At 37.9% G+C, this 26,716-nt stretch overlaps 1 protein-coding gene across 4 annotated transcripts in view; it reads left to right on the top strand.

Annotated features, from left to right (window-relative positions):
• Window positions 1-2,390: 2,390 nt before the first annotated feature.
• The window catches only part of PTBP2 (polypyrimidine tract binding protein 2), an 82,378-nt gene continuing 58,052 nt past the window's right edge, over window positions 2,391-26,716 (top strand). For 3 of the 4 annotated variants that reach the window (XM_047785227.1, XM_047785226.1, XM_047785225.1), the window contains exons 1-3: window positions 2,414-2,512; window positions 4,153-4,183; window positions 24,166-24,241. In XM_047785227.1, the coding sequence (XP_047641183.1) occupies window positions 2,505-2,512; window positions 4,153-4,183; window positions 24,166-24,241 (115 nt within the window). In that variant the 5' untranslated portion in view covers window positions 2,414-2,504. Of the gene's footprint in view, window positions 2,513-4,152; window positions 4,184-24,165; window positions 24,242-26,716 lie in introns of all 4 variants that reach the window. The other variant, XM_047785228.1, reaches the window with a different exon arrangement.

Raw genomic sequence — 26,716 nt, 5'->3', positions numbered from 1 at the left:
CCCCTAGATATCAGCCAATCTAATTATGTTAGTGACATGTTTAACCTTTGTGAAAATCTCTATATAGATTTATTTATATGAATATTGTTGCTGTTAATAAAAAAAATCCAAGAGCCAAATTTGTGATCCATTCTTTCTCATGCGAATACTAATACTTAATAACACAAATGATACATGATGATAGCACGCTTTATCGAATATTTAGTGTAGCCCATCACTGAGCTGGAGAGGCGCCTTACATTTAGTAAGGCTTTTAGGTCTCACAACCATGAAGGATGAAAATGTTCTATTTTAATCCTATTTTCATTTTTCATTTCAAAAAAAAAAAAAAAATCCCTGGAGTTCCCGTCATGGCTCAGTGGTTAATGAACCCGACTAGTATCCATGAAGATGTGGGTTCAGTTCCTGCCCTTACTCAGTGGATTGAGGATCCAGTGTGGTCATGAGCTGTAGTGTAGGTCACAGACCAGCTGGGATCTCACATTGCTGTTACTGTGGTGTAAGCCGGCAGCTACAGCTCTGATTGGACCCCTAGCCTGAGAACCTCCATGCGCCACAAGTGTGGCCCTAAGAAGAGAGAAGACAAAAAACCCAAAAACCCCAAACTCTTTATTTTTGGTAAGTGAAATTTAGTCCTGGAGAGGTTAATGAACATGCCTAGTGTCACGCAGCTACTAAATGAAAAGAGCTCAAATTTAACTGTCTTTAAGCAGCATGCTTTTGTGATGTATGTTGTTGCATCAGCCTCACTCCTGACTCTATGCTGTATTTCGTCCTTTTGTCTCTTCCCCTTCCTTTCATCTAGTACTTTATGTAAAGAACCTTAGCTTTTTTCTAGAAAGAGATGGTTTAAATAAGTAGGCATATTGACTATTGTTTGCAGTGTTGTACTTTTACTAGGAGAATAAGAAAGAAAAACGTGTTTTTGTGACTACTCTAATTTATTCTGCCACCTAAGGACAGGCTTCCTTCCCTTCATGGAACAGTTTGTCTTTGCTAGAATTGCTGCCCTTTGGGAGCTTCCATATTTAATTCTTGAGTGAAAATACAGGGACAAAGCCACAAATGCGTGAACAGTGATTATTAATGGCATTGATAATGGGTCCTTTACTATCCTGAGTCAAAGGTCAATCCCTCAAGTAAATTAAGAATTTTTAACATTTGAGGGCTTTGAAGAGTTCCATTTGGCCAAGATGCTCTACAAAGTCTGCCCAACTGAAAAAATAACATAATTTTATGAATCATCCAGAAAATACCATTTAATACAGTGAAGTTCCAAATAATAAAGGATAAGAGGTGTGTTTGAGGAAGATACAGGAAAACCCAGAGAAGCTTTCCAGAGTAACTGGATAGACAAAGGGAATATTTTGCATTTCCCAAGATTAAGTGTGTGTGTGTTGGGGGGGGGGGGTTGTGGTTGGGAGTGAAGGGTGGAGGAGAGAGAAAATTGCTGTTAAAGGAGTCACCTACTGAGCAAATTTTCCAAAAATGGATGCCTTTTCAAACTTTGTTACGACTCTGTAAAAACATGTTAAAGAAAATGTCCAATATGCTATTAAAACGGAGACTGTGAGAGATACAGAAAAGGCAATCAATTTGAGTCGCTCACTTTAACGTTTCTTCCATCTCTGCCCAATGGGGAAGATGGAACTACCACTCCCATCCCCGCCTGCTCTTTCAAGCCCCCGAAAGGTAGCTCCTAGGTAGCACTTTTTGTACCAACTCTTTAATAAATCACTCAACCTCGGCTCTTTCCCAGCCAAGTACCCTGACCATCTCCTACAGGTGCCCACTCATCATCAACCGATGGACCTGAGAGCCCCACCTTCCTCCACTTGGAAGCTCAAGTGTCTGGAAGCAAAAGCCTAGGTTCCGGTCTGATGATGCCCTGACCTGCTTTGGAAATATTTTCTGCTAAGCAGCGGTCTTGGCTAATGGGATGAAGGTTTTTTTGGTTTGCTTATTTAGAGATGGAGCCGTCTGTAAATAGAAGACGGCATTGGAAAAAAGCTACAAATTCGTTTTTCCTTGGCCCGACCCGATTTGGAAGCTGTCTGAGGGCATTCCTGCGGCCCGGAGACCACCCTTCCCACGTCCTGGGCAGCGGGCGTGGGGGGTCGGAGGTGTCCCACCCGCAGCGCCAAGGAGGGCCACAGGGATCTCGGCGAAGAACCTGCTAGAAAGAGCGCGCACGCCGCGCTCTCCAGCAGCAGGCCCGGGCGCAGAGCGCGGAGGGCGGGGGGACCCCAGGCGCGCGGCGGCGCGTAGGCGGCGACGGCGGCGGCGCCCACTCCCCCTCGTCCCCGCGCCCCGCCGCTCGCCGCGCGCCGCCGGGCGCCGGCGCGCTCGGCTCTTTCCGCCGCCGCCGCCGCCGCGCGCTGCCCCGTGCGCTCCGCCACCTTCGGCAATTTCCGTCGGGCCCTGGCCGCCATTTTCTCTCCGCTTGTGTGTCTCGCCGGCTGCGTGGCTCGGTTCTTGTGAGCGAAGCTTTGTCCGGTTCGGCAATGGACGGGTAGGTAACGGGGCCGGCGAGGAGGTGTGTGAGAGGGGAGCGGGGCCCGCCCTCGGCCCGGCCCGGGGTCCGACCGAAACCCTCCGGCGGCCCCTCCCTGGGCTGGGCTGCCGTTACCCAACCCCCGCCCCATCGCACACACCCCTCCCCGGGCTTCCCCCGGCGGCTCTGGTCGGGAAAACGGGCAGAAAGCGGGCTCGTGGGCCCCGGGGGCGTGGGGGCCGCGGCGGGGGCGACGGCCCGGCGGAGGGAGCGGGCCCCGGCGGCGCGGCGGGGGGCTGAGGTGGGGGGCCCCGGGACGCCCGGCCCGGCCCTGCCCCCTCACGGAGCCATTTCGGCCCGTAACCCGGGACCCGAACCCCGGGCGAGCGGCGCCGGGGGGAGCGCGTGTAGCGGCCGGGGGGGCAGGCCTGGGGGAGGGCCCCGGGGGAGGAGAGCGGGCCCCCGGCCCCCGCGGCCGCCCGGGCCTCGCCCTGGCGGAGGGAGATGCGGGTGGCGGGAGCTCGGGGAAGGCGAAGTGGGAGCCGCGGGCGAAGGGGGGCGGGGAGGCGCGCGGCGGCGGGAGGAGGGGGAGGGCAGATGTCACCCTCCTTTGTTTTCACTGGCGTCGGCTGGTGGGGGCGGGAGGCTGCAAAAAGGCCTTTCTTGTGGGGCCTGCGAGCCTTCGAGGCTTGGCAGAGGGGCCGCGAAATTCAGTCATCTGCACAAAACGAAGCGTTTGTGGTCGGCATCAGTCCCATGGGCCAAGGCCACCAGCCATGGCAGAAACCAGAGCAGATAGGCGACACGAGGGCCATCTTCTCGGCTACTTTGACCAGTTTGTGGACCCACAAAAAGCAACTCCACCAAGCCCCAGCCGCGCTGCATCTTTGACAGCGGCGGTAGTGCCGAGCGAGGTGAGGCCAGGGCTTTGGGCAGTGATGCGGACCAGGCTCTCCGTGGTGCTTAACGCTCCACACCTGAAAAGTCCCTTAATAATTTAACTCGTTAGGAAGGAGGCACCCCTGTAGGGCGAAAGTACAGCTGTAGTCAACTCGTTGCAACAAGTCCATTTATTGGGCTCGTTGACAGTGCTTGAAGGGTCAGGAGTAAAATACGAGTTTATTTTAAGCGCCTGGGGTTGGGTGTTTTTTAAAGAGAGTAGCTGAAGATCCTGTAAAAGTTAACAGACTAACAAAATTTAAGTCATCCTCGAGATGCTCTAGAGAGCATTCTCCAGATGAAACCTAAGTCCAGAGAAATTCACTCTTGCCCCAGCTCAACATGGGTTCGGATGGTAAAACTTGCTCTGGAATTACTCATGTTTCCTGATTCTATCAGAATCACTGAAGAGTTGAATTAAGTTTTAAAGTACTAATCTAAGTGTAACTAGTTTGGTAAAAAGGGTGTTAGAGGCTTCGGGAGTTTGCTCTTTTTGCTGTTTAAAGTGTTGACAAATAGCAAAAGTATAGTGAGTTTCCTCTCACGTTTGAAAGTCATTTCTGGAAAGCCAGGTTGGTAACACATCACTGACCATCTTTTTGTTGTTTTCCATCTGCGTCGTGAGTGCAAGGTTTATGAATGATGACCCACCCTAAAAAGTTTCTTTTGAGGAATAACAAGAGGTTGAGACTTGTTTCTTTTTTTTTTTTTCATTGCAGAATTGTTACTGAGGTTGCAGTTGGCGTGAAGGTAGGAAAAGATTGCTTAAACCTAATGAAAACTGGATTCCTCAATCTGCTTTATGTATTATCATCATTGATAGAAGCTTTCTGTTGACTTTTAAAAACTGTAATTTTCAAAATTCAAGTGCAGAGTATTTTTTCTAAAGTTGGCTTGGGTAAATAGTTTTAACCTAAACAGACGACATTCATACATTTTCGAGAAAGGCAGTTGGAGAGAGTAACATTCTAAACCAGGTATGAAAGGTGGTCAAGGAATTAAAAAAATACTTTCAGACATGGCTTCTTATGAATATAAAATGATACAGTTTTTTTTTTTTGAGGGGAAATTATGGTTTTAAGTGGACAGATAAGTGATTTGAGCTAAATCACAATTTTTTTTCACTCTTTTTCGTCTTACAATGAGAAATTTTTGCCAATAATAAGCCTCATTAGAATTAAGTTACCCTGATCTTTAAAAAGAAAGGAAACTTGTTTAGGCAGTTGGCTTCAAATTTGAGTCAGAAATTAAAGAGCTGGTTTGTGTGTCTATTAAGGGAAGATAGGCTTTCTGGTGGAGATGGTGTGGCACCTCCTCACTCTCTGTGGCCGGGAAGACTACCCATTCTTTAAACCTCAATTCTAATGCATAGGCCTTTCATTTTCTTGCATCCTTGCATGTTTTAACATTGTGGTGTATTTTAATTTTTGTTTGTAAGCCTTTCTGCCCTGTGATGGCATGGTCCTTGTCTTAAATCTTTTAAATTTTCTAAGCTTGGCCTGGCACAACATCTTTCAAGCTTGGTATTCAAATACTTGGCTGGATGCAATGATGTTTCCCCCCCTTCGAGTGTGCGTAGTCTTGAGAGGCTGTGGTGCCTAGTCCAGTGATGCTGACTATTGCAGCTAATTTTTGGAATTCCTAAAGTTTCATCCATAACAGTGTGATATTGGAAAACTTGGGTTATTTTGTATTTTCTTGCTTGTTTTCCATTCTCTGTATCTAGTAAATTGGAAACGTGTCCATGCTTATTTGCCAAGTTCATGTTACATAGATTGGGGGAGAAATAATGAGTTTTGTGGGAAGATGTATTTATTTTTATTTGGCAGTGATTTTCTTAAGTTGAGAGTGCAAAATGTAGATGTTGTAGTTATCATCCAAACAGATATCCCTTGAAAGTGAAGTTTTTGTTTTTTTATTTTTTAAAGTTTATTTTGTTACAGCTGATTTCAGTGTTCCGCCAATTTCCGCTGTACAGCAAAGTGACCCAGTTATCCTACATATACATTCTTTTCCCCTTACTATCTTATATCATGTTCCATCAAAAGTGATTGGATATAGTTCCCTATGCTATACAGCTTATCCTGGATGTGAAGTTTTTAAAAGAATAAATGATACAAGTCTGAATTGTCAGCTATTATTGGATGAGGAGAGAAGGAACTCACAAGACCCAGAACGACCAGAGAGAAATGAGAAGACTCAGAAGAGGATGTTCAGATTTGGTTTATTGGCTGTGCCGGTTTTCTGTGTTAGTAGTATGAAGAGAAAACATTAGGAAATGATATAAAAGCAATGTCTAATCTTTATCTTGTCTGTTGTTTAAAGTTTTCAATAACTAAAATTATGTTTTATCTAATTTTCTAGGATAATGGTTAAGAATTTTTGCTTTGGCATCAGACCTATATACAAGTAATTAAGCTTTCATGAAATTTTTTTAAAAGGTAAAAGTAGGAGTTCCTAGCGTGGCGCGGTGGAAACAAATCCGACTAGGACCCATGAGGTTGCAGGTTCGATCCCTGGCTTTGCCCAGTGGGTTAAGGATCCAGCACTGCTGTGAGCTGTGGTGTAGGTTGCAGACACGGCTTGGACCTGGTGTTTCTGTGGCTGTGGTGTAGGCTGGCAGCTACAGCTCAGATTAGACCCCCTAGCCTGGGAACCTCCAGGTGCGACCCTAAAAAGATTAAAAAAAAAAAAAAGGTAAAAGTAATACATGCACATGTTTTAAAAAAAAATTCAAAGTGAAAAGTATTTTTCCCTGATTTCCAGTTCTATATCTTAGGTATAGGTAGTTATGTTAAAAAGATCTCACTGCATTTTTCCTGAAATTAATAGTTTATTAATTACCACACATAAATATTCTTGCTTACTTACAAATGCATTCATGCCATGTGTGTTGGCTTACATCTTACCTTAAAAAGAAAGCTTTATTGAGATATAATTTGACATAAACTGCAAGTATTCAAGTTACACAGTATTTCGACATGTGTACAACTATGAAACCATTAATAAAATCAAGATAATGAATATCCATTGCTCCCCAAAATATCCCTTCCACATGCCTTTCACCCGGTAACCACTGATCTGCTTTCTGTCACTATAGATTAATGCGCAATTTTTAGAATTTTAAACTTAGTCGTACAATATGTACCCTCTTTTTGTCTGGGTTATTCTACTTAGCATAATTATTTTGGGATTTCACTCATGTTGTGCATCAGTTCCTTCTTTTTTGTTGCTTAGTAATATTACCTTGTATGGTTATAAGGCAATTTATTTGCCACTCAACTCTTGATATATATTTGGGTTGTTTCCAGTTTTGGGCTATTGTAAATAAAGCTTGTATGAACATTCCTGTGCAAGTCTTTTTATGAACATATGCTTTCATTTCTCTTGGGGAAATACCTATGATTGGAATGGCTAGATCATATGGTTTGGCATATGTTTAACTTTTTAAGAAACTGCAAACTATTTTCCAAACTGGTTATACTCTTTTAACATTCCTACCAGCAGGGTATGGGATTTCATCTGTATCTTTTCTAGTGCCTGTTCTTGATTATAGACATTAAAGTGGATGTGAAATAGTAATCTCTTTGTGGTTTTAATTTACATTTTTGTAACATCTGTGGCATTGGACATCTTTTCATGGGCTTTTAAATTTTCTGTGTCATCTTTGGTGCAGTGTCTGTTTAAATCTCTTGCCCACATTTTAAATTGATTTTTTTCTTTTGAGTTTTGAGAAGTCTACATTCTGGTTACCCATCCTCTATCAGATAAATGGTTTGAAATATTTTCTGCCACTTACGTTTGCACTCTCTCAAAGTATCTTTTTTTTTTTTCTGGGTCTTTTTGCTATTTCTTGGGCCGCTCCCGCGGCATATGGAGGTTCCCAGGCTAGGGGTTGAATCGGAGCTGTAGCCACCGGCCTACGCCAGAGCCACAGCAACGCAGGATCCGAGCCCCGTCTGCAACCTACACCACAGCTCACGCCGGACCACTGCGCCACGATGGGAACTCCCTCTCAAAGTAGCTTGAGGAACAGTAGTTTTTAATTCTGACGAACTTCAGTTTACCAAGGTGGTTTTTTTTTGGCAGAGGGTGGGTGTTGGATTACACTTTGTCACAAACCATCTTTGTGTAACCCAAGGTCACAAAGATCTTTCCTTTGTTTTTTTAAATTAAATTTTGTTTTGTTTTGTTTTGGCCGCTCCCACATCCTATGGAAGTTCATAGGCCAGATATCGAACCCATGCCACAGCAGTTGCCTTGAGTCACTGAAGTGACAATGCTGGATCCTTAACCCACTGCACCACCGAGGAACTCCTCTCCTTTGTCTTCTAAAAGAAGTTTCATAGTTTTTAGTTTTGTATTTAAGTCTTTTTGAGTTAATTTTTTTGGTACGGTCCAGTGTATGAATCAACTTTTTTGGGAGTTGGATATGGACATCCACTTTTTCTAGCACCATTTGTTGAAAAGACTATTCTTTCTCCATTGAATTGGCTTTACACCTTTGTCAAAAATCAATAATAGTATGTACCTATGATACTGTATTCTTTTCCATTGACCCATTTTTGTTTAATTGCCAAAAACATACCGTCTTACAATAGTTTTATATGAAGTCTTGAAATCAAGTAGAACTTTGCTGTTTTTCAAATTTGTTTTGACTTTTCGGGTTCTTTACGTTTTCTTATGAATCAGTTTCTACACAATAGCCTGCTGGGATTTAATTGAAATTAACTTGAATCTGTAGAGCAGTTTAAATGATGAGAGCAGGCATTCTTTGTTCAATACTAGAATAAATATCCTAAGTGATATTTTTTTCTTAAATGTTTGGTATAGTTCACCAGTGAAGTTGTGTGGACCTGGTGTTTATTTTCTTTGTGGGGAGGTTTTAAACTACATATTAAATTTACTGCATGGATACAGGATTGTGCCGATAGATTACCTATTTTTTCTTGAATGAGCCCTGGTAATTTTGTCTTCCATAGGTTTAGTCTCTTTCATCTAAGTTGCTGGCACTTATTTGCATAGGGTTGTTCATGATATTGTTATATTTTTAATATGTATAGTCTGTAGTGATGGCGCCTTTCTCGTTCCTGATATTGATAGTTTGTGTCTTTTCTCTTTTTTTCATTGTCAGTCAGGCTAGAGTTTTATCGATTTTATTAATAAAAATATAAAATTCAGCCTTTGCTTTCATTGAGTTTTCTCTTTTCTGTTAGCTCTTTTATTGATTTCTGCTGTTTTAGTTTTCTGCTTTGTATTTAGTTTGCTCTCTTCCTGCTTAGGTAGCATTTAAGTTGATGTCATTGACATGATACCTTTTCTAATTCAGAGGTTTAATGCTATGTGTTTTCATATAAGTGTTGCTCTTATGGCATCCCTCAAAATTTGACTTGTGTACTTTTCATTCAGCTCAAAATAATCCTTATGTTTTTATTATTAATATAATTTATTCTTATATTTTTAAATTTCTTTGACCTGTGGGTTATTGAGAAATGTTATGTAATTTCCAGCTATTTGGAATTTTCCATATATTTTTCTATTATTCTAGATTTAATTCCATTGTGCCTAGAGGACATATTTTCAAACACTTGAGTCTTTGTAATTTTGTTTTACTGTTTTATGGTTCAGACATCATATATCCTGTCAGTTTTATGTGCTCTTGATAGGGATGTGTATTCTGTTACTGGGCGATGTGCTCTGTACGTTCCGGTTATGTTTGTTGATATTGTTGCTCACAAGATCTGTTTTTCCTGATTTTATGTCTATGGTTGTTCTGTCACTTGTTGAGAAAACAGTATTGAAATCTCCTATATTTTGTGCATTTGTCTGTTTTTCCTTGCAGATCTACCAGTTTTTGTTTCTTCTGACATTAGTCCATAAATGTTTAGAATTATTATGTCCTCTTTATTTGTTGATCTCTTTATTATTATGCAGTGACCGTTTTTATATCTTTTTCAGTTATTTTAAATCTTTTTGTATCCTTAAATTTAAAGTGTATTTCTTGGAGTTCCCATTGTGGCTCAGCAGGAATGAATCTGACCAGTATCCATGAGGATGCAGGTTTGATCTCTGGCCTCGCTCAGTGGGTTAAGGATCCAGCGTTGCTGTGAGCTGTGGTGTAGGTCATAGGCACGGTGCGGATCTGGTGTGACTGGGGCTGTGGCCAGCATCTGCAGCTCTGATTCAACCCCTACCTAGCCTGGGAATCTCCCTTCATATGCTGCGGCTGTGGCCCTAAAAAGACCAAAAAAAAAAAAAAAGTGTATGTCTTGTAGATGGCATAAAATAGACTTGATTTTTAAATCCTGTTTTATACGCTCTTTTGATTAAGACCCTGCGCATTCAGTGTTAATATATATTAACATGGTTAGTTTTATTTTATTTTATTTATTTATTTTTTGTCTTTTTGCCATTTCTTGGGCTGCTCCGTCGGGAACTCCGACATGGTTAGTTTTAGAAGTACCACTTTGTTGTTTGTTTTCTGTTTGTCCCTTATTTTCTTTGTTCCTTTTTTTTTCTGCTTTCTTTTGGATTGAGTATGTTTTAAAAATCCATTTTATCTGGTTAGCTGATTGGCCTACATATATATTTTCTTACGTTGGTAGCTGTTATAAGCCTACATCTCTGATTTACCGCAGTCTTCCCTCCAGTAGTATTTATGCCACTTTACATACGCTTTGTGAATATTAGAGTACTTCTCCCTTCCTAGTCCAAGTACTGTTGTTATGACATTTTACTCCCACATGTTATAAATTCTACACTGCTTTCTTTGTGTTTAAAAGCCAGTTATCTTTTTAAAAGATTTAAACAACAAGAAAAGTATCTTCTACATTCCCCTTAACATAGTTATGCACATGCATTGAATACTCAGGGAGGAGTCTCCGAAGATTTCCAGAGTTCTCGCTGTACAGCACTCTGGAGCCCTGCCATACCAGGTCTAGTTGCTTTGGTATCCTTGGATTCTTTGGCTCTTTTTTAGTTCTCAGGGAGTTTTCAAAAGTTGACCCGATTTCCCTGTCTGAGTTGTGCCATGACCTGGACTTTTTCTCAAGTGAGTAAGCTGGGACCATCACCTCACTTGTTGACTCTCAAGAATCATTGTCCACAATTGTCTGATGTCCAGTGGTCGTGAAAATCATTGTTCTCTGTGTTTTCTTTCCTTCCTCCCTCTCTGTTCTCCTCCCCCACTTCTTGCCCCAAAGAAGTTCATTTTTTTTTTTTTTTTAATTACATACTCTGGTCTCTGCAGTTAGAGATGTACCTCAGTCTTTGTATGTGGATGCACCACAGTGTAGTTGCTTGACACACAACACTTTGGTTTCACATTGATGAACATTTTAGTCTAATTCCCTTTGCAGTTAAAAAGTGGACGTATTAAAAATAGAAATAAAAATGCTGTATCAAATGAAATTTACAGTTAAAAAATTTGGAGTTCCTGTCGTGGCGCAGTGGTTAACGAATCCAACTAGGAACCATGAGGTTGCGGGTTCGATCCCTGGCCTTGCTCAGTGGACTAAGGATCTGGCGTTGCCGTGAGCTGTGGTGTAGGTTGCACACACGGCTCGGATCCCGTGTTGCTGTGGCCCTGGCGTAGGCCAGTGGCTACAGCTCTGATTCAACCCCTAGCCTGGGAACCTCCATATGCCACGGGAGTGGCCCAAAGAAATAGCAAAAAGACAAATAAATAAATAAAGTTAAAAAAAAAATTTTGTGAAACCTACAATGACCAAAGGATTCTTACTAATTTGTTTTCTACAACTCTGTATGGGAGTGCTTATTTTTCCTTACCTTTACCAATTCTGGGTTTTATAAATACTTAGAATATTTGCTAATTTTAGGGTAAAAAAGTTTTGTAATTCATATTTTGAAATGAGTGAGAATTTAAAAATTTTGACTATTTCTGTTTCTGTGAACTGCCTCTGTATATGAGGTCTGTTTTTAATGATTTCTATATCTTGTTACAACTGTGTAAAAAGAAAATTGATGCATATGCATCATAGGTACTTTTCTTATATTTTATTACTTTTTACTCCATAGAGTTTTGGGCATTAGGTGTATTTGAACTATTAAGTAGTATAATTTCATTTTTTTGGGGTCTATTTGATACTTGAATGCTTAACTTTAGTTTCATTGAGAGTATAGTAATTTTAAAGATTAGATGTGACTGCATGAAATATTTCCCATGAACTAGGTCTTCTATTAGTATTAACTGATTTATATACTGTATATAAAATATTCAATTTTTATAGCTTTGGGGTAATTGAAATTTCATTTTTCATTAGCCTCATAAATGTGCTGTAGTTACTCGGTTCTCATTGATTTTAGAGTCCTTTGTATTTGGTTAGGTCACTAAGACTATCAAACAAGAAAGGACATTTGAGAATTTTTAATATGAAGATTGTTGCATTTCTTTAAAATGGTTTTTTATACTCTTTGTAATTTGTTACTAATTTCAGAGGTTTCATGTATGTACTCTTAACCATTTTGCCATTGTGAAATTCTTGCAAAATAATAGGCCCAAGTAGTTAGGTTTTTTTTTTTTTTTTTTTAAGTTAAATTTCACTAGTATTTTGAAAACACTGGTTAATTGCAGAATGCACAGTTTAAGTTGTGATGTGGCTATTTATTCATCATCATTGGCATTCTTGGATAATTGCAGTGAAATAATGCTAAAGATAATTTTTTTTTTTTTTTTTGTGGTAGTTGAACATAACTGATTCATAACAGGTATGTTACCAAAAACTGTTGTTTGGGTTTTTAGATTTTGAGCTTTCTTTAAATGTTACATACTACTTGTTTGGGTATTCATATTAAGATTTTAAATTAGAGACCTTTATATTTATTTATAAATAGTGTCTCTAATGCCACAGACAGGATTCTTTGTAGCATGCACAACTAACAAAGCTTTTGAATCCACAATATATAAAAACTCCTAGAAATCAGTAAGAAATAAAAACTATAAAGTTGACTTCTATTAAAGTGCTCCTTCTAAATGAGATTTACAGGTTAAAGAACTACGACAGGTATCATCATCATCATCTGAGCACTTCTGTACCATTCTGTGCTAAATTTTTTATACATTATCTAATCTTCAAGATAATTTTTGAGGTAGATCCTGTTAAAACCGCTTAAAACTGTAAAACTGAAACGCAGAGGTTGTCTTGTCCAACATTAGAGATCAGTCCTAATCTGTTAAGTCTGAATCACATGCTTTTAAATTGACAAGACCGCCACTGAAAAGAACATTTCTTGTCCACCATCAATAATTCCAATTTATGTTAAATCTTAATACTTTATTTCTGTTACATAAATCTTAATCATACTTTCATTTTTTTTTTCTCTTTATAGCTGCACCTGCAGCATATAGCAGTTTCCCAGGCTAGGGGTTGAATTGGAGCCGCAGCTGCTGCCTACGCACGACCACAATCAGATCCAACCTGTGCCGGGTCTGCAACCTATACGCCACAGCTCATGGCTACACCAGGACCTTAACCCACTGAGCAAGGCCAGGGATGGAACCCGCATCCTCACTGATACTAATTGGATTCTTATCCCTCTGAGCCACAACAGGAACTCCCTTAACTGGACTTTAACAACATACTTCTTTGTAGATATCCTTAAGAATACTGATGAACGTGTTTATTGAGCAAGCTATACTGAACACAAGGTGAAAAAGTTAGTACAAGTAATGTTCTTGACAGAAACACCATAAATATATGCAAAAAAGCAGATATCACGTCTTCTAATAGAAAAACTTATCACTGCTTGTATTTCTAAAAACAAAAAGAATCTGTTATCGCTAGATCCAACTATCAATTGACATATATGAACAACATTAATTATAATATCAGAATACAATCAGGAGTTGCAAACTGCATGGGCAACTCTCTAAGAACAATAACCAGTTTTCTTCAAAAATAAAATGTAGTTATCAAGAACCTTATAGTAATAAAAGGAGAATTTGTAGACTGAAAGGAATTTGAAAGGCATATTAATCTATCAAATTGAAAACCTATACCTGAGGCTTTTCTCCACCGTATCTGCCATTCCATCTTCTCTCTCACTCCCAAACCCTTTGCCATAAATCCAAATTATTCTGCTGGCAGTTCAACGGCTATGAATTTGTGCCAACTTATTGATACAACTTTGGCCGTGTCATCCCCTCAACATAATACTGCTCAGTTCCACTCCCAAACATTTACAACGCACAGGTCACAATGCACTAATTTCATGAAATCTACTCTCTGATCCTGCCAACCAAAACGAATCTCCCCCACTGTAGTCATAGGGCATTTGCTTAAACCTTGTATTTATTTCTTAAAACTAGATGAAGCATAAAACATACAGCTCTTCTGGATCTCTAACAAAAAGAATGATTGCAATAAAACTGATACTATCTCTTCTTTACTGATAAGTGACCCATGAGATTATCAGCATATTGAAGCCAGACACCCTTCTGGAGTCATCAAATTATTCCTGAGTATGTGCTATTTAACATGCACTATTGATGACAGAGGAACAGTAAAACAAATAAGGTCTCCGCCCTCAAGAAGCATGTGTTCTATTCTTAGTGTCCTTGAATCACCAGTTTTTAAAAGAGTGCTGTCATTTAGTGGCAAGACTGGATCCAAGCTGCATCTGCAACCTTTGCTACACCTTGCAGCAATGCTGCATCCTTAACCCACTGAGTGAGGCCAGATGTCTAACCTGCATCCTCACATAGACACTGGGTCCTTAACCTGCTGAGCCACAATGGGAATTCTTAGATTTTAGTTTTAAGAACTTGTTCTTAAACTTGAGGTTTTACATATAGTCCTTTGGACTTTATTTTGAAATTTTTTTGATTTTTCATATTTAGGCATCAGTCTACTTGGAATTTAATTTTTGTGTACTGTGTTGTAAAGGTTTAATGATTTTTCCTTTATGGTTAACAAATTTGAATAGTTCAGTAGTTCATGTTTTTCCCACAAATCTGCAGTGTTTGCTGTCAGGTTTCCATTTAGTATGAAACTTTCCCTGAGCTGTCTGTTATGTTTCATTGTCTTTTCCTGTCCCACTACCACTATGTCTTAACTTAATGCAACATCACAGTAAGTCTTGAAATCTTGGAGAGTAAATTTTCCAACTTTCCTTTAAAATTGTCTCGGCATTTTCTTTTAAGATCAATTGAATAAGTTCTAAAGAGTTTTCCGGTTTTGATTATAATTGTATTAAATTTATAAGTTAATTGGGGAGTACCATATTTGCGTTATCAAAAAATAAGATGGTAGTGCTTGAGAGAACAATGATATATTTCTTTGAAGAATTTTCCCCTTATTTCCCTATGATATTTTCTTTAATTATATAAAAAGCATGCTTGATGCAGAAACAGCGCTTTAGGCAAAAAGGAAAGTAAATCCGGTAATTTTCCAAAGCTAATCAGCATTGTATGTACCTCCCATCCCATCATTTTCCCTACATATTACAAAGATTTTAAATAGCTTAGGTGTAAGGCATAAGGAGCAAGAGATGCTTTTTTGACATATAGTTCAGTTTCTTCCAAGATCATTGATTTATTCAGTTATTCAGTACTTTCCTACACCATTACCTGTTTTATTGAGTTCCAGATTTCTGAGAATTTTATAGCATTTTTTAATTCTCCCTTTTAAAAGTTTTCATTAATATTTCATATGTGTATTTTACCCATTTTCTTTGTTTTTCTTGTCAAAGACCTTATTTTACTGGTCTTTTTAAAGTACCAGCTTTTAATTTTTTTTTTGTTTCATAATTCACTAATTTCTGTTTTTATCTTCTGCTTTCACTAGATTGATTTTGTTGCATTTTTCTGTTGACTTTAAATTATATCCTGAACACATTTATTTTCATGTTTAAAAATGCATTCAAGATTAAGAAAGATTAGTTGATACCTTTGGCAGTAAGCTTTGAATTTTAGACTTTTTAACTTTTTTTAAGATTAAGCTACAGTTGACAAAAAAAAATTGTATTATTTCGGGTGCAGAACATGATTTGATACATGTATATATTGTGAAATGATTACTAGGTAAGTTTAGTTAACATCTGTCACCACATATAGTTAATTTTTTTCTCTTGTGATGAGAACTCCCCCTCCTCCCCCCATACCCGCTACATGGAAAAGTTCCTCCCCGCCAGAGAGTGAACTTGGGTCATAGGAGTGACCATGCTGGATGATTAATCTGGTGGGCCACCATGGACGACCACTCTTTTGTTGTTCTTTCTCAATTGTTTTGGTTCTTAGGGGTCCTTGGTGGTTCCATATAAATTTTGGGATTGTCTTTTCTGTTTTGTGAAAAATGCCATTGGAATTTTGATAAGGATTACATTAAATCTTTAGATAGCTTGGGGTAGTATGGATAATATTCTTCCAATCCAGGAGCATGCAATATCTTTCCATTTATTTGTGCTTTCAGTTTCTTTCATCACTGTCTTTTATCTTTTTCACTTTTTTAAGCTTTATGAAGGTTTAAGATATAAAAAAGTAGGATGAATGGTATAATAATGTACTTTTGCCTTCCACTGGGAGAATATTAAAGCAAATCTCAGAGGTTGTGTTTATATCACTCCTAAATACTTCAGTGTTTGTATCTAATAGGTATATTCTGTAAAGATGATATTTATATCATTGTACCTAATAAAATTTAAAATAACTTTTTATTTTTTAATTGATGTAAAGTTGACATAAGATATTATGTTAGTTCCAGGTGTTGTACAACATCATGACTCAACATTTCCATATATTACAAATTGATAGTAGTAAGTCTATTAAACCATCTGTCACCATACAGAGGTATTACAGTACTGTTGACTGCATTCCCTGTGGTGTACATTACATCACAGTAACTTATTTATTTCATAGTGGAAGTTTGTCAGTTAATCCCCTTCACTTATTTTGTCCAACATCAACCCATCCCATTACTAAAATAATTTCTTAATATCGTCTAACTCCAACAGTAGTCAGAATTTCCCAGTAACTTCAAAAAAGTCTTTTATATTTTCCTTTTGCATTGGGAACCAGGGAAAGTCAGCATGTTGACGTGATTAAGGTGTAAGTCAGTTTTCTTCCCCCTCCCCTTTCTTGATTTTCTTTGTTGAGAATCTGGGTCTACTGTTCTGTACAATTTTCAGAAAATCTTACTTTTGCTGATTATACCTCCATGTTGTCATTTGTGTGTTTCTCATATCCTGTATTTCCTGTGTACTTGTAGTTAGATGACGCTTGATCAGATTCAGGTTTGATTTTTAGCAAGAATGTTAAATTTTGTTGTTAAATTTTTAGCAAGAATGTTAAATGTACTCTGTAATTTCTAATGTATCACTCTGGAAGGAGTATGTCTAGTTACTTCTTTGTGGTGTAGGTTAAGGCCTCCTCAGCTGGATGTATGGAGTAGAGAGTGCCATATCATCCTTTCCCCTAGTGGGTTTTATTTAGTAGTTGGTAACTGCATAATCTCAGTGGGTCTTACAGAAATAGTGGTAGTCTTATCACCCCTGCATATGTTATTCTTCTAATTTAGAACATTTTTCATCAAATATTTGGTCATACCAAAACACCTTTATTAAAAGCAGGATAGATTTTTCACTTCAAAAATTTTTACTTTAAAAAGCCGCTCCACTGTAACTACTGTGCGTTCTTTGTTGTTGTTCATGTCTTTGTCGCCATGAAGGCAAGGATTTTTACATTTATTTTCCAGACTTATTGCAATATCAGTCCTTAAAAAATGTTTACATTTGTCATCTTGGGCCAGCAGCAGCACATAATACCAGTAGTTTTGATACCTAGTATCATTTGTTCCTCGGAGACTTTAATTAGCCATTTCTTTAAAAAGCCATGGGTCCTTTGGTAAGACCTGGTCCTTGGAGACCACAATGATGTAGGTGCACAGGTCCCAATTGCTTTAGGTTGTTGTAGTTTCAGGCCTTTTCAATTGACAAAACTAACCAGATTTTTTTCAGATAAGTGTATTTGAGCACATTTCCAATTCATATTTAATTTTATGATTTTTCCTATTCCAGTTTCTTGTTTGTATCTTTTGTACATTGAAAACTCTTGCTTGCTAATGTTAACATTTATTGCATGTATACTAGTTTTTTTTTTTTTTTTGAGACATTAACATTGTAATATAGTTTTAGGATTTGTTCACAGTTATTTTTGTCCTTAAAATGCATTTCACAAAGAATGTATAGCATAGTTACAGAATTTTAAAGTCTATTGCCAGAATTTTGTGTGTGGTTCTGCCACCAAATTGGTAGTTAAGTTTGTTACATTGTGGTTTTAAGAGAGTTTATGTTTTTTCACTTTGACTAAATTTTCCAAAGTGAAAACTGAAAAACAAGCTACATGCATAGAAGTCTGGTCTTCTACTCCTGTATATTCTACTTTGCTTTTTCTATAGGTATATAGAAAAATATATCTTCTTATAGATATGTTTTTATTAATGTTTGGTTTATTTTTACTCTTTTATTTAATAGATGAAAATGTGGATGTCTTTCTGCATGCCCCCTCTGATCACTTTAGTGAAAAGGGAGCACAGAATACACAGGGTTTTATATCTTTTCCTTCTTTATTTAATGATAAATATACATTGGCTATCACTCCATGATTGTGTATGGAAAATCTCATTTCTTTGTACTGTGGTATAGAAAGTATATAAGTGCCTTAGTTCCCTGTATCCTGCCCAGTACAATATATTGTCAAATGGTTGGGGTTTTGCTGGTGTGATAGGTGAGATGGTGTCTAAATCCTGTATTAATTTGAACTTGTTTTTACTATGAGGAAGATTGAACAACTTTTCAGTTTAAGATAATTTCTGCTTCATGTACTGAGAAGAGACCTTATCTCTTGCCTATTTTTTGTAACTGATCTTTCTGTCTAAATTTTTATAGTAATCTGTATTTGAAGCATAGATAGTGTTTTCCCCAAGTTTTTAGGATTTATTTCAAATTTTTATCTGAATGAATTACAGCAATTGGATTTGGGTTTTATTTTTCTTTTCTCTGTTATTTTCATTAAAACATCTTGTGTTTGACCACATATCACCTATACAGTTTCTTCTTTATGGAACTTAGTGGGGTATTCACTACATAGTATGTAACTTTTTTGATTTACATACTGATGTAAAGACATTTTCTTATAAAAAACTGTAAAGTTTTATTTATTATGTTTGTCTCTAATTCATCAGAAAAAAATTTTTAACTAATCATATTAGGTGGGGATCCAGTTTTTTTTTTGTTGTTCTTATAGAGGTAATTAAAATATATGGTACCATTTTTTTCATATTAAGATATATAAGTATATATACTTTAGAGTAAAGACTATGCAACTGTAACAAAATGCAAAACATAAACAGCCTAAACAGCCTACAAGTTTATTTTTCATAAGCAAAAGTTCTACAGCTATAAGAAAATGATATCAAACTGCTCCATGAGGTTATTCACTGGGCTAGGGTTTTTTCCATCAGGTTGCTTCAGTTATTCCGTGAGGTTTTGTTTTTGTCTGCATGCCTGATAATGTGTAATTATGCTGTCTTTTTTCCTTAATAGTTCTTACTCGAGTTTGTTTTGTTGTCTTGTTTTTAAAAAATCAGATTTTGGTTTTATTGATCCTCTTTGGTGTGTTGTTGTTAATATGTGTTTTGTATTTTTATTGCTTGAATGAGTCTGTGCCTTCACAGTTTCTAGTAGGTATGTAGCACTCAGTCCACCTCCTTGGTAGCACCTTTGTGTTCAAGAAGGCTAGAAATACTCATGTGAGTAAGAACCTTCCTTTCTCTTTGAGAATCTGATTTTCCTCAGGAACTTGATATTCACATCCTTGTCCCATGTCTTTCTGTCATGGTTCCCTCTCTCCAGAGGAGAAATTCATTGGGCACCTCTCAGTCTTGAAATCTTTCAGAGCTCACAAAGACTATGATATATAAATGTTATCTCTGTTTTGCAAATGAGGAAGTTAAGGCTTTGAATAGTTCATTTACCAGTTACACAGTAGGTGGAAGCTGAACTGCAGAATCCTTTTTCTTTTCTTTTTTTTTTTTTTTGTCTTTTGTCTTTGTTGTTGTTGTTGTTGTTGTTGCTATTTCTTGGGCCACTCCCGTGGCATATGGAGGTTCCCAGGCTAGGGGTTGAATCGGAGCTGTAGCCACCGGCCTACGCCAGAGCCACAGCAACGCTGGATCCGAGCCGCGTCTGCAACCTACACCACAGCTCACGGCAACACCGGATCGTTAACCCACTGAGCAAGGCCAGGGACCGAACCCGCAACCTCATGGTTCCTAGTTGGATTCGTCAACCACTGCGCCACGACGGGAACTCCCAGAATCCTTTTTCTTAATGCCGTATTTCATACTTGTCATAGAAACAGAGAAAACTTGGTTAATCCATCACATCAATGGAATAAAAAAGAAAAATTACGTGATTGTATGGTGAGGAAAAAGAAGTCTCAGTAAATTAGGATGGAAAGGAACTTGCTCAACTTGACAAAGACCATCTACCAGAAAGACTCTAAAAAACAAAACTAAATGACGTCATATTAATGGTCAGAAACTCAGCACTTTCCTACTAAGAGCAAGTACAAGACAGACATCTAGCATCTCAGCACTTCCTTTCAACGTTCTCTTGGAATTCCTTGCTGATGCAGTAAAGCAAGAAAAGGAAAGGTTACAGATGGAGAAGAAAAGTATAAAACCATTCTTGTTATCACGTCTTGTAGATGACATGATAACCTATGTAGAACATTCAAAAGGATCGACAAAAAAATTTCATGGAACTGATAAACGATTATTGCAAGATTGCAGGATATGAGGTTAAAATACAAAAGTTAATTGCTTTCCTGTATGTCAGTGATGAACAAGTGCAATTTGAAGTTAAAAACAAAATACCATTTGCGTTGGCACCCCCAAAATTGAAGTGCTTAAGTGTAAATCTAAAAAGGTGTATATAAGATCTACATGAGGAAAACTATAAAACTCTGATGAACGAAACCAGAGAACCAAATAAATGTGGGTAGATATTCATTTTCATGGATAGGGAGACTCAATGTCGTCAAGATGTCAGTTCTTCACAAATTGATCTCATCTATAGATTAAATGAAATTCCAATAAAAATTCCAGCAAGTTTTTATGTGCGTATGAATGAATGGATTCTAAAGTTTATATGGAGAAGCAAAAGACCCTGGAATAGCCAACACAGTACTGAAGGAAAAGAACAAAGTTGGAGGACTGATGTTACTAATTTTTCAAGCTCAAGATTTAATATGAAGCTACGGTAATCAAGACTGTCTGATTTTGGTGAAAGAATGGACAATTTGATCAACGGAAGAGATTAGAGAGCCCAGAATAGAGCCCTCCAAAAATATAGTCATTTATTTTTGACAGAGGCTCAAAGGCAATACAGCGGAACAAAGCAAAGATAGTCTCTCTGACAAGTGGCACTGGGACAACTGACTGTCCTCCTGCAAAAGAATGAAACGACATACCCTTCACAAAAATTAACTCAAGGTGGATCACAGACTAGATGTAAAGTGAGAAATAAGAGAAAATCTAGATGACTTAGGTATAAAAGGTATCTTTTTAGATGCAGCACCAAAGACATAATCCATGAAGGAAATAATTGTTAAGCCGGACTTCATTAAAATCAGTAATTTTTGCTCTGTGAAAGTCGGTATCAAGAAAATTAGAAGACAAGCCACAGGCTGGGAGAAAATATTTGCAGAAGATACATGTTTTAAAAGGGTGGGCTGTTAGCCAAAATATATGTAGAATTTTTAAAAATTAGCAGTAAGAAAACTCGATTAGGAAATGAACCAAAGGCCTTAAGAGACACCTCACCAGAGAAGATATGCAGATGGCAAATAAGCATATGAAAAGATATTCCACATCATATATGGTTAAGGAAATGCAAACTAAAACAACACTAGAATACTGCTACACTATCAGAATAGCCAAAATCTGGAACACAGGCAACCATAAATGCTGGTGAGGATGTGGAGTATTGGAAACTCATACATTCCTGGTGGGAATGCAGAGTTACATAGCTACTTTCAAAGAGAGTTTGGCTGTTCTTAAATAGTGAACATACTCTTAAAGAAGCAGCAACTCCTTGGTATTTACCCAGAGGAATTGAGTACTTTATGTACACATGGAAACCTGCACATAGATCTTAATAGGCAGCTTCATTCATAGTTGCCAAAACGTGAAAGAAATCAAGATGTCCTTCTGTGGGTGAATGGATTAATAAAGTATGTACATCCAGGTAGTGGAGTATTTATTAGCAGTAAAACAAAATGAGTTTTCAAGTCCTGCAGAGGCATGGGAGTACCTTAAATGCATATTACTAAATGAAAATCTGAGAATGTTATATCCTATGTGATTCCAACCACGTTCTTGAGAAAGCAAAATTATGGATACAACAAAAAGATCAGTGGTTGCCAGGGCCTGGAACAGGGTTGGACGAATAGGCAGAGCACAGAGATTATTTTTAAATTTTTATTATTAATATTATTTTTTTGGTCTTTTTGCCTTTTCTAGGGCTGCTCCCGCAGCATGTGGAGATTCCCAGGCTAGGGGTCCAATCGGAGCTGTAGCCGCCAGCGCTTGCCAGAGTCACAGCAACACAGGATCTGAGCCGCGTCTGCAACCTACAGCACAGCTCACGGCAACACCAGATCCTCAACCCACTGAGCAAGGGCAGGGACCGAACCCGCAACCTCATGGTTCCTAGTCGGATTTGTTAACCACTGAGCCGTGACGGGAACTCCCCAGAGAATTTTTAAGGTAGTGAAAATATTTTGTATGATGTTATTATAATGATATTTATCATTACATGTTTATCCAAACACATTGAGTGTACAATATCATGAATGAACTCTTGGGTAAAGTGGACTTTGGGTGATAATGATATTCATCCTTGGTAATAGATGTACCAGCCTGGTAGACGATGTTGATCAGGGAGGAGGTTATGTATGTGGTGGCAGTGGGTATGTGGGAAATCTGTTTCCTTCTCGATTTTATTATAAACCGGAAAGTGTTCTAAATTTTTTTTTGGGTCCTTTTAGGGCTATACCTGTGGGCATATGGAGGTTCCCAGGCTAGGGGTTAAATCAGAGCTGTAGCTACTGGCTTGCACCATGGCCACAGCAATGTGGGGTCTGAGCCGTGTCTGCAGCCTACACCACAGCTCATGGCAATGCAGGATCCCTAACCCACTGAGAGAGGCCAGGGATTGAACTCAGGTCCTCATGGATACTACTCAGGTTCCTTAACCTCTGAGCCATGACAGGAACTCCTAAATTTTTTTAAAAATCCAAACTAGGAAGCATTTTTATTGTTGCTAGTGAACGAGTAATGTATATCAGTAGTTCTTAACCTGTGAATCAGTAATGTATATCAGTAGTTCTTAACCTTTGGCACGCATCAGAAGCACCTGGAGAGCTTGTTAAACTCAGGTTGTTGGACCTTATCCGTCATTGTTTTATTTAGTAGGTTTGGGAAAGATGTGACATCATATGTTGCTAAGCAGGTGTCCAGGTCTAATGCTGCTCTAGAGACCACACTTGAGGATCTCTAAAGCATCTAATTCTGTGTATCATGTCCTTATAAAACAATGCCATGCTGAATCTTCCATACCTTGATCAAAAAATTAAATGCGATATAGATAGTGTTAATGTGGCTCATTTTTGTCATGCTTGTATTTCTCTGAGCTTGATACTAATGAGTAGAAAGCTTTTAAAACAATTAGGGAGATGATGTATGGATATTTATCATTTTGTTATTTTTTTATAATATAGCTTGTATGTGTTTAACACAAATTAACATAAAGTTTATAGTTAATTTGGATTGTTTTGAACTTTCTGAAATGCTCTGGTAAATTACCTTCTTTGTACATTTTTTTCTGTTTTGGTGGTTACATTCAACTTTGTACTGATTGGTTGTCTAAATCAGCTAGTGTCGATTTATTTTAAACATTAATACCCATGTATGTAAGTATACACATAATGTGAAACAGTTGATTTAGCTATTTTAAATATTAGTTTGCTCACACATACTTTTAAGGTACGTACATTTAAAAATAGCTAAAACAGTGTTGGTTGGTTTGAACAACTGCAGATCCAAAAACATGATTTATCATCTTATCGCTAAAGGATTTAAAGACGTGACACATTCTCTTTTTATATTAGCAGGAGGAAATGTTCCATTCCAAGATTTTTGTCTTTGTTTACAGTGTTCTAGCCATTTAAATACATACCTAATTGTTTAATGATTATGAAAATGAGTTATTCAGCTCAGCAGAGTGAAGTTCTCATTTTCTAAAGACCTGAGTTTATCTGAATGAATAGAGGGCTTTGAGGTTGGAGGATTCACAGAATGTCTCTAAGTCCAGCTTCTGTGGCATTAGTTTGTTGATTAAAAAAAGTTGATGCAGTTTTCCAGAGCTTTTGATTATGGAACCTTGTCATTTTTCCTGTTTATTGTCCCTAAGATTATAAATTGTCTTTGGGTGAAAGGAAGGAAGGAAACACTGTTGGTTTTGTGGAAAAGGAAGAGATCTGGATGGGAGAGTGGAGTTAACTTTTTATTTTAGGGATTGAAATGTTTGTTTTCAATGGTATAACACCTGACATTTGTTTTCCAGTGACTCTTTGAAAAGTTATGAATAAGTGAAAGACTTAGAGATTAAAATCTTTAAATTTAAAGGGATTTATTCTGTTTTTGTTTTTCTAGAGAGGATCTGACGAACTACTCTCAGGCAGTGTTCTCAGTAGTCCAAACTCTAATATGAGCAGCATGGTGGTTACAGGTGAGTGTTGCTCTCTTTTAACAGTCTCATTTGCCATTTTACAGGGCAGAATGTTAAACCTGAAGTTTAGTGTGTTTTAATAGCCTTTGTTATTTTTAAATGCTCTGTATTGAAACATTTTAGAAGAAATTTTACTATAGTATATATGTGTCAAGTGAAAAAACCTGAAGTGGGTGACTTTTGTGGGGAAGTAACTAAATCTGATTGCTTTAAAAACAAACAAAACCCTTTTTTTCTTTGGTGTTAACAAATTCCCTTAACTATCACCCCTTTTGTACTTTGTGTTTTAGCTTTTATGTTTGTCATAAAATATTTTTTAAGTATTTCTTCTCTATCCCACAAATCCTAAAGCCCAAACTATAAATAAATAGCAAAAGATTCAGTTGCATAGTTTTTTTAATGTGCTTTCAGTCTTTTTTCTTTGCTGTAACAGTATTTTAATTCTTGGAATTGATTTCCTTTATGGGAAATGTAAGATGATTTTGCTTCATCTTCATAATTAGGGTGTTTTTTCTTGAACTTTATTTATGTATTTATTTTGTCTTTTTTGGTCTTTTAGGGCCACACCCGTGTCATATGGAGGTTCCCAGGCTACGGATCCGATCGGAACTGTAGTCGCCAGCCTACGCCAGAGCCACAGCAACACGGGATCCAAGTAGCATCTGCAACCTACACCACGGCTCATGGCAACGCTGGGTCCTTAACCCACTGAGTGAGGCCAGGGATCGAACCCACGTCCTCATGGATGCTAGTTGGGTTCACTAACTGCTGAGCCACGATGGGAACTCTGAACTTTAATGTTCGAAAACAGTATTGTTGGTTGGTTGTAGTATCTGTCTATAAATAATGTGAACTGATTTTTAGACCTTAATTTTTATGGCCAGTGGACCAAATTTGAATCTGATGATTAGTTTGTCTTACAGCCTACATTTCATATTATTTACCTAAAACCAAAGTTTCTCTTTTCTGAACCCTTTCCAGAGTTACCTGTTTGAGGAATTAATTATATTGGGCAATACAAAGATTATAAAAGAGTAGAAGTACTTTAATTTCCTTCAGGTGGCTGTTGCTTGTATGTATGTATACCTCAGTGCACATATACATGTAACTGACAGTTAAGTAAAAATTACAATGAAATACTTTGTAAATATAGTCATAACGATGTTAAGGTGAATTTTTCTGCACATAATTATTACTGAGTTTTCCATGTCAGGATTACAAAGCAAAATCACTAGGCCATGGTTTTAATACTCAAGGTATCATGTACAAATAATTGAACAAACAGGCTCTAATGTCTGTACCTCTGCTTTGCCAGTTTCATTTTTTTTGAAACAGAACATTTTAATAAAGGAAACATTTTTAAAATTGATGTATAGGACTTCGACAGAGTACTGGTATCAGTACTTCTCCCAAAATTGAAAACTGTAAAACTGAATAAAATATCTGGGACAACTAATGTCTGGAATTGATGAAAAAATAGTACAGGGTAACGTTCCTTGAGATAAGGAAAATGAATGAGGTGAGTTCCATGAATAACCTTGGTTTTTCAGCGTGGGAGTACCTTACTGTTGTAGCACATGGAGGTGGAGCCCAATCAGAGCCTGGAGGTCTCACTGCACTCCAGAGACTGAGATTGAGACACTTGGAAGTTTATGAAGAAGGATCCTGAAAAAGGAACTTGTCTAGGGCTTTGGGCATAGGTCAGAGGGCAGGTTTCAGTGTGGGGACTCCCACTTCACTCAGAATTTGGAATAACGACTGGGCTGCCGACGTGTAGATTGAAATCTTAATGGTTTATCAGGGGTTAAGAGCTAGAATGATGATTCCTGGGCTTTGCAGTGCTCTGAGATATTGGCGTAGATATTGGAGGTCAGAATGCACATGTCTTGGAGAGTACCGCATTCAGTTTAGCTACAGAAAGCTCAGGCCTTAAGAAGAGAAAGGATCATACACTGTAGTAAGTGACGGCCGTTAAGACTAAGTTAAGAAATAGTGATAGTCCACCCTGACAAGATGTGAAGGATTCACCAGTAATTTAATTGCCTGCCTAAATAAAACAACACATTGTAAGAAAGACAGCATAATTCAGTCTTCCCACAACTGTCGTCTGCAGTATCCTGCATACCATCAAATACTACAAATTTTGTGAAAAAACAATCCGTAGGAATAGACCTCAGTATGACCTAGATATTGGAATTAGCAGATAAGGACTATGAATATGTTTAAAGCTATAAAAGGAAATAGCAAAATAATGAACATGGAAGAATGTGTTGAAACAACTGTAAAGAAAGCTGTAGAAATGCTCTAATTGGAAAAACACAGTATTTGGAATGAAAAGTTAACTTTGAGACTAACAGCCATTTGGAGACAACTGAGGAAAGGCTAATGAACTTGAGTACAGATTGATAGAAATTATTCAGTTATCCAGAAAGGGTAAAAATATATCTTTGGGACAGTTGAGCAGTCTAATATAAC

Source organism: Phacochoerus africanus, chromosome 6, assembly GCF_016906955.1.
Source record: "Phacochoerus africanus isolate WHEZ1 chromosome 6, ROS_Pafr_v1, whole genome shotgun sequence".
In the NCBI taxonomy this organism is placed as follows: domain Eukaryota; kingdom Metazoa; phylum Chordata; class Mammalia; order Artiodactyla; family Suidae; genus Phacochoerus; species Phacochoerus africanus.
This window is presented reverse-complemented; position numbering and strand designations above follow the sequence as displayed.